General features: G+C 36.2%; 1 protein-coding gene across 2 annotated transcripts in view; it reads right to left on the bottom strand.

Annotated features, from left to right (window-relative positions):
• LRP12 (LDL receptor related protein 12) overlaps positions 1-18,890 on the bottom strand; it is a 67,078-nt gene extending 48,188 nt beyond the window's left edge. For both annotated transcript variants that reach the window (XM_006916619.2, XM_006916620.2), the window contains exon 1: positions 18,686-18,890. In XM_006916619.2, the coding sequence (XP_006916681.1) occupies positions 18,686-18,764 (79 nt within the window). In that variant the 5' untranslated portion in view covers positions 18,765-18,890. The remainder of the gene's footprint in view (positions 1-18,685) is intronic.
• Positions 18,891-18,896: the final 6 nt, after the last annotated feature.

Here is an 18,896-nt window from a genome sequence, read left to right as displayed (position 1 = left end):
ACACATATATGTATACATACATACACACAACATATACAAATGCATGTATGTGTGTATTCACATATATATACATACACATATCTGTATCTCAGAAAAATAACTCTAGAATATAAATCTAGATATGTTCAGATCAAATGCCCACCAAATACCAAACAGTAATGTCTGAAGATATAAACACATAGTGATAAAAACTCTGAACTCCAAAGATAAAAAGAAAACTATAAACTTCCAAAGGAAAAAAGTAACAAAAACCAAAATGGCAACTAAAATTACAAGATGATATAAAGTAACACAGAATTCTGAACAGAAAATATTGGAACCTGGAATTCTATACCCAGCCAAGTCATTACTCAAGTATGAAGGCAAAATAAACATTTTCAGCTGTGTATACCTATGAATACATACAACCAATATTTCTTAGAGAGACAGACAGACAGAAGGAGGAAGGGGTAACCATTCAAAAATGTTCGTTAGCAAAATTAAAAAATCAATCTAATTAAAGACTTCAAGAAAAATAACATAGGACAAAGAAAACAGTGAGAGAGAGAGAGAGAGAAGAAACCTTAAGAAATCAAATAATTGTTAAGAATGGGGACACAAATATCAATGTAATTTTGGGAAGTATTTTAACAGTTTTTTTGGCTTTATTATGTAACATTTTAAATCTGCATAAAATAGGGTAAATAGTATAGTAAATCCTCATGTATCATCTTCCTATCCTCCCTGTTTCAATAGTAACAGAATGCTTTAACAATTGTTTTAAAGATTATTATAAATAAAAACAAATATGTTCACTCTTGTCACTTCTTTTGAACTCTGTATTGGAGGTTCTAGCCAGAGCCATTGGGGCAAGAAAATAATAATAAAAGGCACCTATATCTGAAATGAAAAATAGGCTCCGTTTGCAGATGTGACATAATCTTAGAATTGTCTAAACTTCTAAGGAATCCACATATGCAAAAGACTTAGAGCTAATAAACAAGCTCAGCAAGGTTGTAGAATACCCCCTCCTCAAATCTGTATTCCTCTACTAACAATGAAAAATCTAAAAATCAAATTAAAAAAACAATTACATTTATAATAGTACAAAAATACAAATAAATTTAATAGAAGAAAGGCAAAACTTATATTCTGAAACTACAAAACATTGCTGAAAGAAATTAAAGGCCTACATAATTGCAAAGACATCTCATATTCATAGATCAGAAGGACTAAAATTAGTTAAGATAGCAACACTCCCCAAATTGATCTACAGACTCAATGGAATACCTAACAAAAATCCCAGCTGCCTCCCCGCCCCCCCCATCAAAAATTGACAAACTAATCTTAATACTCATACAGAAATTCAAGGAATCCAGAATAGCAAAAACAGTCTTCATAAGAAAAGAACAAATTTGGAGAGTTCACATTTCTCGATTTTGAAATGTACTACAAAGCTACAGTAATGATAACTGACTGGCACAGGGACAGAAGACAGGCATATGGATCACAGACAGGTGTACAGAACTGAGAGTACAGAAATTAACCCTTACATTTACGGTCCATTAATTTTCAACAAGAGTGCCAGGATAATTCAATGAAGAAAGAATAATCTTTTCACCAAACTGTGATGAGACAATGGTTATCTGCATGCAAAAAAAAGAAAAAAGAAAGAATAAAAGAATTTTGACCCCTACCTCACACTGTATACAACAATTAATTCAAAATGGACCAGAAAACATAAGAATTAATCTTTGTGACTTTGGATTAGAAAATGGATTCTCAGATAAATGACACCAAAGCACTAGCAAAAAAGAAAAAAAGAGGTAAAATAGACCATCTCAAATAAAAAAAACACTTGTTTCAAAGGACACCATCAAGAAATTATAAAGTCAAACTACAGAATGAGAAAACATTTGTGAATCATATATCTAATAAGGGGTTAATATCTACAATATAAAGAACTCTTACAACTCAAGAACAAAAAGATTAATTCAACCACTTCAAAAAATGGGCAAAGTCAACTTCAAATTATACTACAAAGCGACGGTAATCAAAATGGCATGGTGTTGGCAGAAAAACAGACCCACGGACCAGTGAAACAGAATGAAGGGTCCAGAAGTAAACCTATATTTATAGGGCAAATAATTTTCGATAAAAAAGCCAAAAACACACAGTAGAGAAAGGAAAGCCTCTTCAATAAATGGTGTTGGGGAAACTGGAAAGCCAACTGCAAAAGAATGAAAGTAGTCTGTTGTCTATCACCACACACCAAAATTAACTCAAAATGGATTAAGCACCTGAATATAAGAACTGAAACAATAAAATGCATAGAAGAAAAAAAGAACTAAACTCAAGGACCTTGGACTTAAAGAGGATTTTATGAATTTGACCTCAAAAGCAAGGGAAGTACAAGCTAAAATAAATGAATGGGACTACATCAAATTAAAAAGCTTCTGATCAGCAAAAGAATTGTCAACATGATAAAGAGACAGCCATCAGAATGGGAAAATATATTTGCTAGCAACACCTCCGATAAGGGCCTAATATCCAAAATATACAAAGAACTCATACAACTCATTAATAACAACAAAAAATGATCCAATCAAAAAAATGGTCAGACACTCTTCTATAGAGGACATACAAATGACCAACAAATATTTGAAAGGATGCTCAACGTCGCTAGCCATTAGGGAAATGGAAATCGAAACCACAATGAGAGATACCACCTCACACCTGTTATAATAGTTATAATCAACAGGACAAGCAATAATGTTGGAGAGGATGCAGAGAAAAAGGAACCCTCATACATTGCTGGTGGGACTGCAAATTGGTACAGCCACTATGGAATACAATATGGAGGTTCCTCAAAAAACTAAGAATTGATCTACCATATGATCCAGCAATCTCTCTACCGGGTATTGACTCCAAAGACTTGAAAATATATCCGAAAAGGTTATTTGCATACCAGCGTTCACAGAAGCATTATTCACAGTGGCCAGGACAAGGAAGCAACCAAAGTGTCTTACAGTAGATGATTGGATAGAGAAGCTGTAGTACATATATACAGTGGAATATTACTCAGTCATGAGAAGACATGAAATACTGCCATTTGCGACAACATAGATGGATCTCGAGATAATCATGCTAAGCGAAATAAGCCAGACAGAAAAAGTTGAAAATCATATGATATCACTTATATGTAGGATAAAAACCTAAAAGCAACAAATGAACAGGACAAACAGAGACTCACAGACATGGACTATATACTAGTGGTTACCAGAATGTAGGGAGGAGGGGGAAGGGGGAGGTAGATGGGGTAAAGGGGGTCAAATATGTGGTGACAGAAAGAAATCTAACTATGGGAGGTGAACACACTGTGCAAACATATATATGTCTTACTGTTAAAGCATACAGCTGAAACTTACTGGATTTCGTTAACCAACGCCACTATAAAAAATTAATTAATTAATTTAAAAAAAGAAAAAAAAATCGTCAAAGAATGTGAATAGACATTTCTCCAAAGAACGTACACAAATGGCCAAAAAATACATGAAAAGTAGCTCAACATCATTACTCATTAGGGAAATGCACACCAAAACCATAATGAAATACCACTTCACACATGTTACAACGTGTGTGAACCATGAAAACATTGTTAGGCGATAGAAGCCAGACGCGAAAGATTACATATTGTATGATTCCATGTATACATAATGTCCAGAACAGGCAAATCCATAATGACACAGAGCTGATTAGTGGCTGCCAGGGACTAGGGGGAAGGAAAAATGGGTAGTGATTGTTAACAGGTACAGGTTTTCCCTTTTCGTTGATGAAAATATTCTGGTACTAGATAGTGGTGAAGGTTGGATGACTCTGTGAACATACTAAAAACTGAATTGTACTCTTAAAAGGCTGAGCTTCACTGTATAAAATTGTTATTAAAAAAAGCATAACACACTATGATCACGTGGTTTATCTCAGAAATGAGAGGCTAGTTATTCAAAAATAAATCAATGTAATTCACTATACTAACAATCTAAAAAGAAAAATCACATAATGACATAAATAGATGTAGAAAAGCATTTTCCCAAATGCAACATCTATTCATAACAAAAACTCTCAGCACACTATAAATAGAAACTTCCTCAGCTTGATGAAGAGTATCTACAAAAAACCTACAAGTAATGTATTTAATGGCAGAAACTGAATACTTTCTACTCTTTGATGGGAAACAAGGCAAGCATTCTCACCACTTGTATTGCATACATACTAAAAGTGTTAGCCACTGTAATAAAGCAAGAAAAAGATATAAAAGGCACATAGTTTGGAAAAACAAAAATAAAACTATCTGTGTTCATGGACAAAATAATTATGTAGAAAATCCCAGAAAAATCTCCTAGAACTAGTAAGTGAGTTTATTTAGGTTGCAGGATACAAAGTCAACATATAGAAGCCAATCACATTTCATATATATAAGCAAAGACAACTGGAAATGAAAATTAAAAAAAAAACATTTTCAACAGCTCTTAAAAAAATGAAATAAATATAAATCTAACAAAACATATATAATATCTGTAGGTTGAAAACTACAAAACACTAATGAAAGAAATCAAAGACCTCAATGAATAGAGAAAACTTGCATTCATGGATTAGAAAACTCAACACAATGATCTATAAATTTAACATGATTCCAATAAAAATTGGAGCAGGATATTTTGCAGACAGAAGCAATCAGATTCTAAAATTTATAATGGAAGGGCTAAGGAATTGTAGTAGTTAAGAAAACTTTGAAAATGAATACAGTTGGAGGAATCACATCACCCAATTTTAAAGTTTAGTTTCAAAGCTAAAGTAATCAAGACAGCATGGTAATAGTGAAGTGATACATACAGACCAATGTAACAGAACTGAGTTCAGAAAAAGACCTATACAAATATGACTACTTGATGTTTGTTTTGATAAATGGGCAAAAGAAGCTCAATGGAGAAAAGATAGTCTTTTCAACAAATGGTGTTGGAACTGGTTATTCAAATGGAAAAATAGAGCCTTCTCTTAAACTGTACATATTAAAATATAAACTCAAATGGATCTTAGATCTAACTGCATAATGTAAAACTCTAACACTTTAAGGGAAAAAGTTTTGTGACTTGGGTTCTGGCAAAAAGTTTTTAGAAATGGCACCAAAAACAATTTGAAAAATAAAAATTTGATAAATTGGGGATTCTGGTCAAGATGGCAGAGTAGGTAAACGGTGGGCTTGTATCTTCTCACGATGACATCAAAATTACAGAACTATCACTGAAAATTGCCAGACGTCTAGGGACATACTGAAGAAGCCACCTTGAGACTGGCAGAGACACAAAATGGGATGGTCCCATATCCACATGTGGAGGTTAAAAATTGGGATGAGTATCTCAGTTGTGGCGGTCTCTCTGAGGTTTGAGGGGTCCCAGCCCCACACCAGGCTACCCAGCCCAGGGTTCCAGTGGCTGAGTGAGAGAGAGAGCAGCTGGAGTAACAGGAGCTCTTCTTCAGGGGCCTGTGCATGGGCTTAACTGATGGAATCACTCACTCTGAGCTCCAGGGCTAGGGCAGCAGCTAGAAAGGACATATGAGGGAGAAACTGAATTGTCTGGCCTCACAGTGAGGGCTGAAGGGGCAGTTTTCAATGGAATAAGTCAGACGGAGAAAGACAAATACCATATGATTTCACTTATATGTGGAATCTAAAGAACAAAATAATCGAATAAACAAAAAGAAACTTGTAGATACAGAGAACATTCTGATGGTTGTCAGATGGGAGGGAGGTTGGGGGATGAGTGAAAATGGGGAAGGGATTAAGAAGTATAAATTGGTAGTTATAAAATAGTCATGGGGATGTAAAGTAGAGCATAAGGAATATAGTCAATTATGTATGGTGTCAGATGGGTACTATATTTATCAGGGATCACTTTATAAGTTATAAAAATGTGTAATCACTATGTTGTATATTTAAAATTAATATACTATTGTATGTCAATTGTAATTGAAAAATAAAAATTTTTTTTTAAAAAAATTGATAAACATCAATTTAAAAACCTGCTTTCCAATAGCACTGTCAAGAGTATAAAACATAAGCTACAGACATAACAGTAAAAAAAAACACCAACCAAATTAAAAATGGGTAAACACTTCACCCAAGATGATATAAGATGGCAAAAAAGTATATGATAAGATGTTGAACATCAATAGCTATTTAAAAAAAACACTGACAATACCAAGTGTTTGGAAGAATGCAGAGCAACTGGAACTCTCCTACATTGGTAGTCGGAATGCAAATTGGTACAGCCACTCTTGAAAATGGTCTGGCAGTTTCCTTTAAAGTTAAGCATATATGTATAACTTATGACCCAGCAACTCCATTGCTAAGTATTCACCCTAGAGAAATAAAAACATGTCCACACAAAAACCTGCACATAAATGTTTACAGTAGCTTTATTTATAATAGCCCCATACTGAAAACACTCAAATGTCCTTTACAAGGTGAAATGACAAACTATGGTACAATCATTACACTGATCAGGAATAATAAACTATTGATTCATGTAATAATGTGGATGATCTCAAAGACATTAGGCAGAGTAAAATAAGCCAGTCTCAAAATGTCACATAGCGTACAATTCCATTTATATGACATTCTCAAAAAGAGAAAACTATAGTGATGAAAAACAGATGAGTGGTTATCAGGGATTATGGGTGGGGAGAGGGTGTGATTTATAATGGAATAGCAGGACAGAGGTCTTTAAGGTGGTTTATCTGATTTTGGTGGTAGCTATACAAATGTGTACATGTGTTAACATTCACAGAACTGTACCCCAAAGGAAAAAGGGTCAATTTCACTGTATGGTAATTAAAAAAAATAAAAAGAAGAAACTAATCAATAACCTTAAAAACTAGAAAAAAAACCCCAGAAAAACAACAAAATCAACCAAAAAAGGAATTCAGCTAAAAGAATAAAATAGAAAACAAGGAAATCAGTAGACTATAAAACCAAGAGCTGCTTCGTTGAGAAAACCTAAAATAGAGAAATCTGTGACAAGCTTATTCAAGAAAAGAACAACAGATAGAGAGGTATTAGGAATGACAATAAAGATATAATCACAGATGTAAAGAATAATTTTGAGAGAATATTACCTATAACATTAAAGCAAATATGGAAATACAGATGAAACTACAATATCCTAAGAAAAAATAACTTTGTGTGTTAGCAAAATTGACTCAAAGAGGTAGAAGTTGAAAAGAGTCATTCCCTAAAAGCACCATGCCTTTAAATTTTTTGGGCAGAATTCTAACAAACTCTCAAGAAATACACCTTCTGTATTTTAAGTTTGATTGTAGCTAGCCTCCTACTTAGGGAATAAAAGAACAAATAAGCAAAATAACAGACAAAATAAAAAGCAGGAACAAATCATGTATCTTAATTTGAGTTCTAATACACCCACATATGTCAGTCAAAACACTCAGTTCCCTATTGAAATGTACTGGAAAAAAGTAATGTGGAGCTGAATCCTATTCAAATTTATGTAATTTTTTTCTATTCTCACTCATATTTTTTATATAGCCTGTAAATACAACCATTTTAGCAGGTGCTCAAAGAAATATCTGTACCAATGATTGAGAGAAAACTAGATGTTTGCACATAATGAAAGTATGCTATTCAGCAGTGAATCTACAAAACATGCATACTGTACTTGAAGATGATTTAAGGGATTTTAAAGAGAACTATATTTTAGCCTTACTCACTGACATTAGAACTTACACCTTGGGTAGTGATTCCACTCCAATAGCACTAATACTAGGTTACCCTTAATCTTCCGCCCTCTGTAGCAGGTGAATACTCTTATGTACAAGTAATCATGTGATACCGCTAGGGCATGGTTTAGATAGTATTGGGGCCACATTTTGGTTAACTTTGTGGCTACTACCTTTTGAGCAAATGAGTTTGGTTTTAAAGTGTCATCCCCAGCAGACCAGAAATACCAAATTGATAGAATACAACATTACTACCCTTTGACTTGAACTCAATGTTCATTTAGCATCTCCATTTTACCCCACTCCAGATCCTTCCTTTAGATTCCACATCCCATGGGGCCAATCCATCTTCATTAAGTTACCTTATTGGTTTATTTGGTCCTAAGGCCCATTTGTATAGGCTCGTCTCCATAATTTTCCTTAGTGAAACAAAGGTTAATCACACTAGAAATGAAAACATTTCTCCTGTCAGGAGAACAAAGCTGCTAACTTTTGATTTCCTATCACAGTACCTCTACAGTTCATAAATAATTACTCTCCTTTCCAAATCTTAAAGGGCAAAATAATCACAACTGGAACACACATCTTTTACACTGTTTCTGACCGCTGAAATCAACAACAAAATCTAAAATAATAGATTAACAGATATGAAAATCAGGCAGGAGGAGAGGAGAGGTTAGTTTACAGGAGAGGAAGAGCAAGGAGTGGATGGAGGAAGAAAGCTAGGACTGACTATAGACTGATCTGATAAATACTGAACACGAAGTCTAAAAAATATTAGTAAATGTATTCCAGCAGATTTAAAATATATCATTACCAACTTCTTATGGCCCATTTCATAAATGCAAAAACAGTTCAACATTAGTAATCACATGAATGTAATTTACTCCATTCATGAATAAATGAATTCATTTATTCGAGCAGTACTGTCTGGCATTATGTTAGATACGTTTCACTCACATTACTCTGGCCTTAATAAAGTCCTTATGATCATCTTGGAAATGAAAAAAACTTACGTGACAAAATTAAAAACTTAGTTTCAAATTCCTATTAATATAGGAATTTAAGGACTACCTCCAATCTGAAAAAGAATACCATAAAACTATACTTAAAATTGTTTAAAAAATGAAAGAAAGAAAAAGGGGATAAGAAACCAGTAAAGATTTAACAGATATCGACAACTGCAGAGTACAGATCTTATTTGGACCTTAATCTAAAGAGTTTCTAAAAATTCATGTTTATATGACAACTAGGGCAATGCGAACATGTCTGGATATTTGATGGTAATCAGGAATCATTAATTTTTTAAGAGTGATATGGTATGGGGCTTAAGTTTTATTTTTTTTTAAGGCCTCGCATTTTAGAGATACATGCTGAAAATGAACAGATCAGATGTCAAAATCATTTGTGTTTAGAGGTGGTGGAATTTTAGATAAAACAAGGCTGGCCATATAATGATCACTTGTTGATGCTGGATGTTGGGTATATCAGGTTAATTATACTAGTTTCTCTACTTGAATATGTTTGACATTTTTGAACGTACAAAGTTTTAAATATGTTTTTAATTATCAAACACAAAGGAAAAAAATCAAAGAACAAAAATTAAAAGTAAAGCACTAGAGAGAATCTAAATGATTAGAAAACCTGTGGATACTATTATTGAACGCTGCTTTTTTTAAAAAAAAAAAAGTTTTTATTACTTTATTACAGTTCCACAAGTTATCACCCAAAATACCTGTATCTGTGTAAACTACCACTTAAGTCAAGAAAGAGAATGCAGCCAGCAGTCTAAAAGCTACCCTGGTACCCGTCTCAATCACTAACCGCTCCCCCATAAGTAACTATTTGCCTGTACCCTAACTTCTTAGATTGTGATTACACAGCACTTGTAATTTAGTGAGTGACTTCTTTTGATCAACATGTGAAATTCACTCATGCTATTGGTAGTTTTTTTTTTAATGACCATGTAGCAAATTAATCTCAAAGTATGGTCAGTGTATTCCTGGGAATCTCTCAGACCTTTCAGAGTTTAACAGAATACAGAAAGTTTATAGATATGGTTTCAGATTCCATGGCGTAACTAAACTTTAAAAAACTACTTGTCACTTGGCTCTGTGGCGCAATGAACTGTGTATTGGACTTGTAGACATAAAACTACCTGTCAAGTTCTGGTGTAGCATCAAACAATATTCACATTTATCCGAAAAGGCTATTAAAATACTTCTCCCTTTACAGTTACATATCCACACGAAGCCAGATTTTCTTCCTATACTTAAGCCAAAATTTGTCACAACAGACTGACTGCAGAAGCAGAGATGAGAAATCAGTTGTCTTCTTTTAAGCCTGACAGTACAGAAATTTGGAAAAATGTATAGCAATGCCACTCATGAAATTTTTTGTTTTGGAAAATATATAGTCATTTGTCATTTTACATTAATGTATGCTATTTATGGTCACATGTAATGGGTTTCTTATTGCACTTTAAATGAGTTAAATATTTTAACAACTTCTCAATATTAATTTCTATTATTTTAAAACATATACATCTCCCATGTTAAAAAGCATTCTTTGGATCCCTCAATAATTGTGGAGTCCTGAGACCCAAAAGTTTGAGAACTGCTGCTGTAGTCTTCCCTTAATATACCATAATTCATCTATTCATTTTTGCTGATAGACGTATGGACTGTTTCTAGTCTGGGGCTATAATGAATAAGAATGCTATGAATATTCTTGTACACGTCTTCTGGCACACATATGTTCCCACTTCTCCTGAGTTTATACCTAAGAGGAGAAGTGCTAGATCACAGAGCATATTTACATTCAGCTTTAAAAGACAGTTTTCCAAAGTGGCTATTAAGCACCTGAAATATGGTTAGTCTAATTAAGATGAGCTGTAAGTATAAAATTTACACTAGATTTTGAAGACTTAGTATGAAAAATTATTTTCTATTGATTACATGTCAAAATGATAATATTTTAGATATACTAGGTTAAATACATTAACATTAATGTCACCTGTTTCTTTTTAATGTGGCTACTAGGACAATGATATATATGACATATTTGAGGCCCACCTTACAGTAGTCCCCTCTTATCCATGGGGGATACTTTCCAAGACCCCCAGTGGATGCCTGAAACCACAGAGAGTACCAAATCCTATAATCACACTGTTTTTTCTTATACATGCATACCTTTTCACTTAGAGGCAGAATTTTACGGCTTCTCTTTGGCATATCCATATTGCTAGCATCACTACTCTTGTGCGTGGGGCCATTATTAAATAAGGGTTACTTGAACACAAGCGCAGTAGTAGTGCAACAGTAATTCTGATAACCGAGATGTCCACCAAGCGAGTAATGAGTGAGCAGCACATATAGTGTAGGTCCACTGGGCTAAGGGGCGACTCATGTCCTGGGCGGGATGGAGAAGGATGGCGAGAGCGTTCACCACGCTGCTTAGAACAGTGCACCATTTAAAACTTACAAATTGTTTATTTCTGGAATTTTTTATTTAGAAATTTCAAACCATGGCTAATTGAGGGTAACTAAAACCACAGAAGGGAAGCCGTAGACAAGGGAGGGACTACTGTATATACCTACTAGACGGCCCTGCTCCAGGGGGAAGCAGAGAAGTAAAACAAGGTCAGTGCCAATACTGCATATAAGAGCAGTCTGAGATGCTTATGAGAAGGGGACCGAGGTTTGAGAAACCAGGAAAGAGTTGCCAAAGGAGGTAACATCCAAAGGAAAGCTAAAGAACAGGCAGGAGTGGGCCTAGTGAAGAATATGGTGGAGGAAGGAAGATAAAGCCAGGCAGAGGAAACTGCGTGCAAAGGCCAAGAGACAAGAGCAATGTGTTCAGTGTTGTAGGAACATGGGGGAAGCTGGCGAGTGGTGGGTGAAGGAAGTGACAAGAGACAAGAAAGGTAAAAACTAGCCAGATCATGAAGGGCCTAGTGAGTTACGCTTGTATTTTAAGAATAAGGAACTACTGCTGGGTTTTAAGCAAGAGAGTTATATATATAATCACATCTGTACTTTAGAAAAGTTACTCTGGCTGCTGTGTGTGTTACGATTGAATCAGGACAAGACTAAAGTCAAGACTGGGTAGCAGCTGTAACAATAATGCAGACAGTAAATAATGGGCCTCTACACAGAGAGAACAGCAGCAGAGAGATGTGAACCCTTAGGCAAAATCACTACTCTAAAAGCTTCAATTTCTTCTGATAATAATACCTAACCTCACCGTGTTATTTTGAGGATTTAAACAAGGCATATTTTTTTTGGTAAAAGAGTTCTGTATTCTAAATCTCAGTAAAACATTTTATTGTCACTAGAACAGACAATTATAATTCCAAGAAACGGAATTCTATTTCAGAATATACCAGATACAAACTTACTAACTTAAAACTTAATCAATGCTTTAACGATCACTGAAATTAAGTAGGTAAGAAAAGGCTTAGTCTCTTCCTTATATTTGAAAGGTAAATTCCAACTACTAAACATCTTACTGTGCTCCATTTAACCTCAATATTAAAAGATCAGCATCATTTTCCATTTCTCTAAGAAATGAAATGTAAGTATATTAAAGGTAGGTCTCAAGTTACTCTCATTTGATGGTAAGAACGAATGTAAAACAATTTTACTTCTTCACCAAACAGAGCAGTGAGTTATCAAATATTTAAAAGAAGACTGGAAAACTGTTCTTTCAGCTTAATTTATTTTGAAGTTTCAGGACTTTCTAAAGTTATGTCTGCTGTAAATAAACCATACAAACCCTGGGAAAAAAAATAAAGGTCACTTTATTTTTCCAAAATCTCTACAATTCTCTAAACTACAAATGCATTCTTGACTCTTCTAAAACATAAAGCAATCTTTAATTGATCACTCAGCATTAGGCATTTAACTTGGGCAAAAAGTCCTACCCTTTGCTTCCTGCCAGAAATACTCTTAAAACACTGTAGAAAGCTGTTCTGTACTTATTTCACTGACAAAAATGACAGTCCTCAGAATTGAGTTCTCCATAGAACACGTAAGCTTCTCCCCTTGTAACTTACATCCTCACCCTTCCTGTCATGTGTTGTACAACTACTCACCACAATACCCCTTCTTGCACTGAGTGTTCTTAATCCTCTCTTCTAGATTAAATAATAGAAATGTTAACTCCCTAAGGGCCCGACCTGCTCTACTGAATTGGGGAAACAGAAGTCACCCTCGATCTCTCATCTCTCCTTTTCATCCTCATCTGATGACCTCATGTCATATTACTTTGAGAAATCTCCATCTTCCCACCTCAAAACCCACAGACCTAAGTACGTTTACACCAATATTTTCCTCTTTCTCTCTTGTGACGAGAGGAAGTGTCCCTTTCTTCCCTATAAAAAGGGCAATCCAGACTCTTCTATCTCCACTACTACTATCTTGGTCCAAGCGCCTGTGTCTCTCACCTGAATTATAGCCCAAACCTAACCATCCCATTTCCACTCTTGCCTAATTCACAACAACCCTCCCCACACAGTGATAAAAGCAACTGTTCTCAAAACATGTCGCATTGAATCATTTAAACTTTTTTAATAATTTCATTTAAAATAAGCTCAAATTCTCTGCCATCATTTCCAAAGTCCTACGTTCCTACCTAAGATTCCAACCTTACCCTGTCACTCTCCCTATGACCACTGTGCTCCGACTACACTGATTTTATTATTTGCAAGACACCAGCTCTTCCACAGAAGCTCTTCTGTGATTCTGGGCCTTTCGCACTTTGTTCCCATGTGCAAGGCTCTCTCATCCCAATCATGACATGGTTAGCTATCCTTTAGGTCTTATAATTGTCTCCTCGACAATTCAGTCTTCCTCTAAGTACCTTGTGTCCCTTTGCTTCTGTTAGAGCGCTTATTACAACTTATTCACTAGACTGTAAGTCCCAAGAGGGCAGAAACTACGTCCATCAGGTTGCTGTGCCTTACACAGTGCCAGACACAGCAAGTGCTCAACAAATATTTGCTAAATAAATGAAGAGGCAGGATTAGGTTGCAGTCTTGGCTTTACTACTTCCTAGTGGTTTAATCTTAAATAAGTCTTCTCTGAACTCCAATTTTCTCTTCTATACAAAAGGGATAAATACCTTATAAGGACTGCCAAATGATACCCAATGAAGATTAACTAGCAATGACTAAAGACCAAGCACAGTATCTGACAGCAATGAATAAAGACCAAGCACATTATAAACTTAATGTAATAAATGTTAGTTTCCTTCCTTTCTTTCTATAGCTTAGACGAGAGAATTCCCTAAGGTAATTTAGTACTGAAACTAATGTATACATATGTGTGTGTGTATATATATAGATCTATCTTTATATATTTATTGTTGGCATATACTTAAAAAGACTGATGACACACATCTGAACAAATAAACTGGTTAATCTGTATTTGTAGGTTCTAATCTTATACCTTAGAAAATGGGAATAAGTAGTGTACACCTATTACTCACCCCTCCCAGAAATGGTGTAAGGGGTGGGTAAGGGGAAAAAGAGGAGAAACAGGAGGGAAAGGTGACCTTAGAAATTGGAGATCATTAACTCGCCTTCAATTCCTAAGTTCTGAACAACCTTCATTTACCTATAAAGACTTGCAGCAAAAATAGAATACTCATTCTAAAATTATGAAATAAAAATTTTCTATTTGCTTAAATCTATATAATCTCATCTATATTGTTTACCTCATTTTTTACCTTTCACTCTTTAAACTGTAATATCATTGATAAAAGGTAAGAAAAAACAACATTAAACCCCAACCACAATAGCAACTCAGATCAAAAACACAAAAAAATCCATTGTTCCTTTAACTTCTTGATAAGCTTTAAAATTTCTCACCACAAGTCAGTCTTTTCTTTCCAAACATTTTCTTTAACTGCTTCTCACTTTTCAGCCTCACATAACTTGTTTTCTTGAGAGATTTTACTTTCTGGGAACCTTTTAAATCATTTACCATATCTTGTTCAAATCTCATCCATACTCTTCTTGGAACATAGTTATCTCACTGAAAATGGTCATTTAATACTTTTTGCCTGAAAACTGCCTAGAATTTCGTGGAATGTGCTGTGTACCTTCATATTCCCTCTAGGACATGGATATAATTTAGATTCTAAACCCAAGGAAGAGTTCATGTTAAACAATTAATTCAGTTTTATTCAACATATTTTATATAATCAAACTTGACTTTTTTTTTTAGAAGTAATTGGAATCTAGTTTAATTTTTTTCTCATGTTCCAGTTATTTCTACAACCTCTCTAAAATCGGAACTTCTAGTCTATCCTTAAACTGGAAATTTATAAAATGCTACTGAATGTTCCATAAAACTCATGGGAAAAGATTTACCGATGAGATATAAAATGCAAGACTAAAAAGAATATTTTAGGCTATCACAACATCTAGAATAGTACTGTGCACAGCAAAGACTTTTGACTATAATAAGCTGAAAACCAGTTTAAAGAAGAATTTATCGCAGGTCAGTCAGTATACACCAGAAAGAGTTCTTACCTCTTCCAAATGCTCTGGTGGCAAGTAACCCAAAACTAAACATTTGCAACTCTTCAATGCTATCATAAAATGTTACATAAATACAACAAACATTTTAAATTACATTTTCAAGCTTCACCTAGGGCAGTGTTTTTCAAGGATTACAATTTATTAGTGGGTCTAAAAATAACTTAATGAGCCTAAAAGAGCAAAGGAAAAAAGGAAGAGTGAGAGAAGGGAGGATAAATTGAATATGAAAAGTCAGTATTATTTCATGGACATTGTTTTGTTCTGTATACTGGGAGTACTATAGTATGTACTTTAAGGTAGGTTTGAGTAAAAAAAAAAAAAAAAGAAAGAAAAAGAAACAAAACATTGATCTGGGAGGCAAAGGGAAGTGGAAAAGGATAAAGTAATGGAACTGTTACAATTACCAAATCACGGCTTGAGAAGTGAGCAAGTCTAACAGCTTGTATTGACTAGGAGAGTTTATAAAAGCCAGACATTTATAAAAGCCAGACATCCTATGCAAATTATGAGAAGCACCGTCTCTTCTCAGACTTAAAACAATGCCCAGCAAAGCTCGCAGCTGCCCCCACTAATGTTATTACACCTTCAAACTTCCAAATCAACCTTTACTTTCTACTCACTCTCAGGAACATTCAAAGCAGTTTAAATTACAGCCACTCCTGAAAGATAATTATTGGTCCTTGAACAACTACTTTTAGAAAACATTAACTGTATTCCATTTCACAGTTCAGAATTTCAAATAAGGCTGTGGTGTTCAGAAAAGTAACTTGGAGTATAATAGTCACATTATTCCACTAACATGATCAGATTTAATAATCACGTAGTCCACTAAAATGGCCATGTGAGAATAAACATCAAAATAAACAAAGATTTTTTTTAAAAGATATATAAAATGTTTCAAAGATTTAAAGCACAACTTGGAGCCATTTAATACTGCAGTTAATAAATAAGAGTCACTCTGTGAAGAGTTGGTATTGGAGCTGCCTAAACATTGGCCAATCAACCTGCTCTTCTTCAACTGGGTCTGTGTTAAGAGTTACTCTGAACACTTGGTTGTTTTCACAGAGCTTCCTAATTATTTTTGAAGCCACTTAAACTTTTTTTGATGCATAAAGGACAGTTTCATAAATTACAGCAAATATTTGTTTTAAGAGGCTCAAGGTGCTGGGTATTTCTCAGGATGAATCCACTACCATCACAGTTACTGCGAATTCAAGCCAAACAAACCTCATTATTGTTATGGAAGCATGTTCCCCCACCCCTACAGCGCCATACTATTGTTATAGCTTTTTCTCCATATAAATCCACATATGAGGTTGAAGAGACAGAGAGCAGCTATAGAGAATTTTTCCAGTTGCAGGGTGAAAGGTTCCTTTAATTTCTGCTCACACAGTTTAATGTTCTGCCTGCTCACTATCTCCTTTTTTCTTATATTTTGAAACTTGCTGTGGCTTGAGACATTAACCCCTAGCATAATCACTTGCTAATTTTATAACCTGGTCCCATATTGTTGGAAAAAGAAGTTTCAGTCGTTGCCTACTAATAATTTCTCACTAAACATAAATTCCAAAGACACAAATATTTGATAATTACTTATCAGAAACTCATTTTGTGTACAAGTACAAAAGAATGCACCAAGGCATATCATGGGGTTCACAGCCTCTTAATTCTGGACGCAAAAAGAGTTTTAGTTCAAACGCTAATGGCATAGGTTTTCATGTGAGAAAAGCAAAAGAACCTGTTTATCCATTCTGATCAGATATCACTAAAATTCAATTCTGATTATAGTAGAGGACAAAGCTGAACACTCCTAATCACCCTAGATTAAAGATATGTCTCACTTTCTTCTCTCTCCTGGGCCATTAAACCAAACCTAGAGCAGAACTACATCCACCTTCAGGCTAGAAGAAACAACTTAATAGCTTATTGATCTCTGGTGTAGACCCAAACCCACAAGTCATCAGGCAAGTAGGGATCACTGCCACTTGACACTAACAATCAGAAGTCAGGCAATGGGGTTTTCTGGTCATACACAGGCACACCATTGGCAATTACCACATCAAATGTGGACCAAACCTCTCCAAACAAAAATGATATTAAATCAGGTCAGGGAGCAATACATTCTAAATCATACTGAAAAATTACTTTTTGGCTGTTGGCAAATTTCAATTTAAGTTCATTGAATTCTTCATTTAGGATAATTTCCCAGGTTCTAAAAGTTACTATCACACTTAATTCCACAGATAAATGCTTTCAAAAGAGTTAATGCTTGCTCATGAATTACATGTTGACTGAACTCCATCACCACCACCAACAGTGGAGTTAGTGTCGTGGCAAATGGCTTGGACCTCTTACAAGTAAAATTTAACCATGGAATGGTAATTTCGAATTGTTTTCTTTTGAAGAAATCAAAGCACCACTCTAAAAAGTCGAGGTTAACTGTACTCTGAAACATCCACCAACGTGTTTAACTGATAAACTAGGAACGGTGAAGTCAGAAGTGGAACTCAAGTCTCTCAAACAATGAATGTTCTGTCCAATTAATTCCTTAGCTCTTGTTCAGACCCCAACGCAATATAAAGCTTAGTTCTCACACACAGTCTTCAGCCTTCTCTTAACCTCAAAGGAACATAAAGCGATCCATAGACTAGAATAAAGCAACAGGGACATCAGCGGACAGTGATGGATGAAATGACAAATGAACTAGGAGTCAGGGCAGACACGTACGCTCTAAAAGGAAGAAACTGAGGTGGGGCTGGAAACTATTTTCTGGCCTTCTGCGTGGTGCTCCTGGGGGAGGAACACGATCCTGCACGCCCGGGATCACCAGAGCCTCGGCCCCCCGTGTGCAGAGATGGGAAGAAGGCAGCGGGCCGCTTTTTCCCGGAGTGGGGAGGAAGGGGTGGGGGTGGGGGGAACGGTGCAGAGGGAATTTCACTGGGGAGAGAACTTCCCAACCTCGAGAAAGGGTCGGGGGTTGGCAGGACCGTCCCGGCAGCGGCGGGGGCGACTTCCCCTTCTTTCAAACACAGTCATACATCGTTGTTTGTGGATTGTGCAAGGGGCCCCCTCCAGCCCGGGTCGGGAAGTCCGCCCGCCACCCCCTGGCTCCACCGGGGCTCCCCCCGGCCGGGACACCCAAGTCCTTCTCCAACAGCCCAAAGGTCTAGAGGTGGACGAGTGGACGAAAGCATCTCCCTGCGCGGCCACCCCCTCCGCTGCCTCTACCCCTCGGCGGGTCTTTGTCCCGCCGGCGCCCAGAGTCCCTCTCTGGTTCTTCCAGGGAACCCCTGTCCTAGAGGCCTCGGGGCCCAGGGTCGCCCCAGCTTTGTTCTGTCAGCGGGACGCGGGGACGCGGACACTTACCGTACACCCCGGCGAGAAAAAGCAAGACCCACGCAGACCTCCACTGCGGAGACTCTTTTGTGCTCCAGCGACGGGCCATAACCACGGCAGATGGAGGGAGCGAGGAGATGGAGGAGGAGGAAAGGAAGAAGGAGGAGGAGGAGCTGGGGCCAGACGCCGCCGCCGCCGCCGAGCCCCCGGCTGCTCCCTGCGCTCTCCGCGGCGGCGGGAG

The sequence above is a fragment of the Pteropus alecto genome, unplaced genomic scaffold (assembly GCF_000325575.1).
Source record: "Pteropus alecto unplaced genomic scaffold, ASM32557v1 scaffold164, whole genome shotgun sequence".
Taxonomy (NCBI): domain Eukaryota; kingdom Metazoa; phylum Chordata; class Mammalia; order Chiroptera; family Pteropodidae; genus Pteropus; species Pteropus alecto.
Note: the sequence above shows the minus strand (reverse complement) of the source record. Positions and strands in the feature narration are given on the sequence as shown.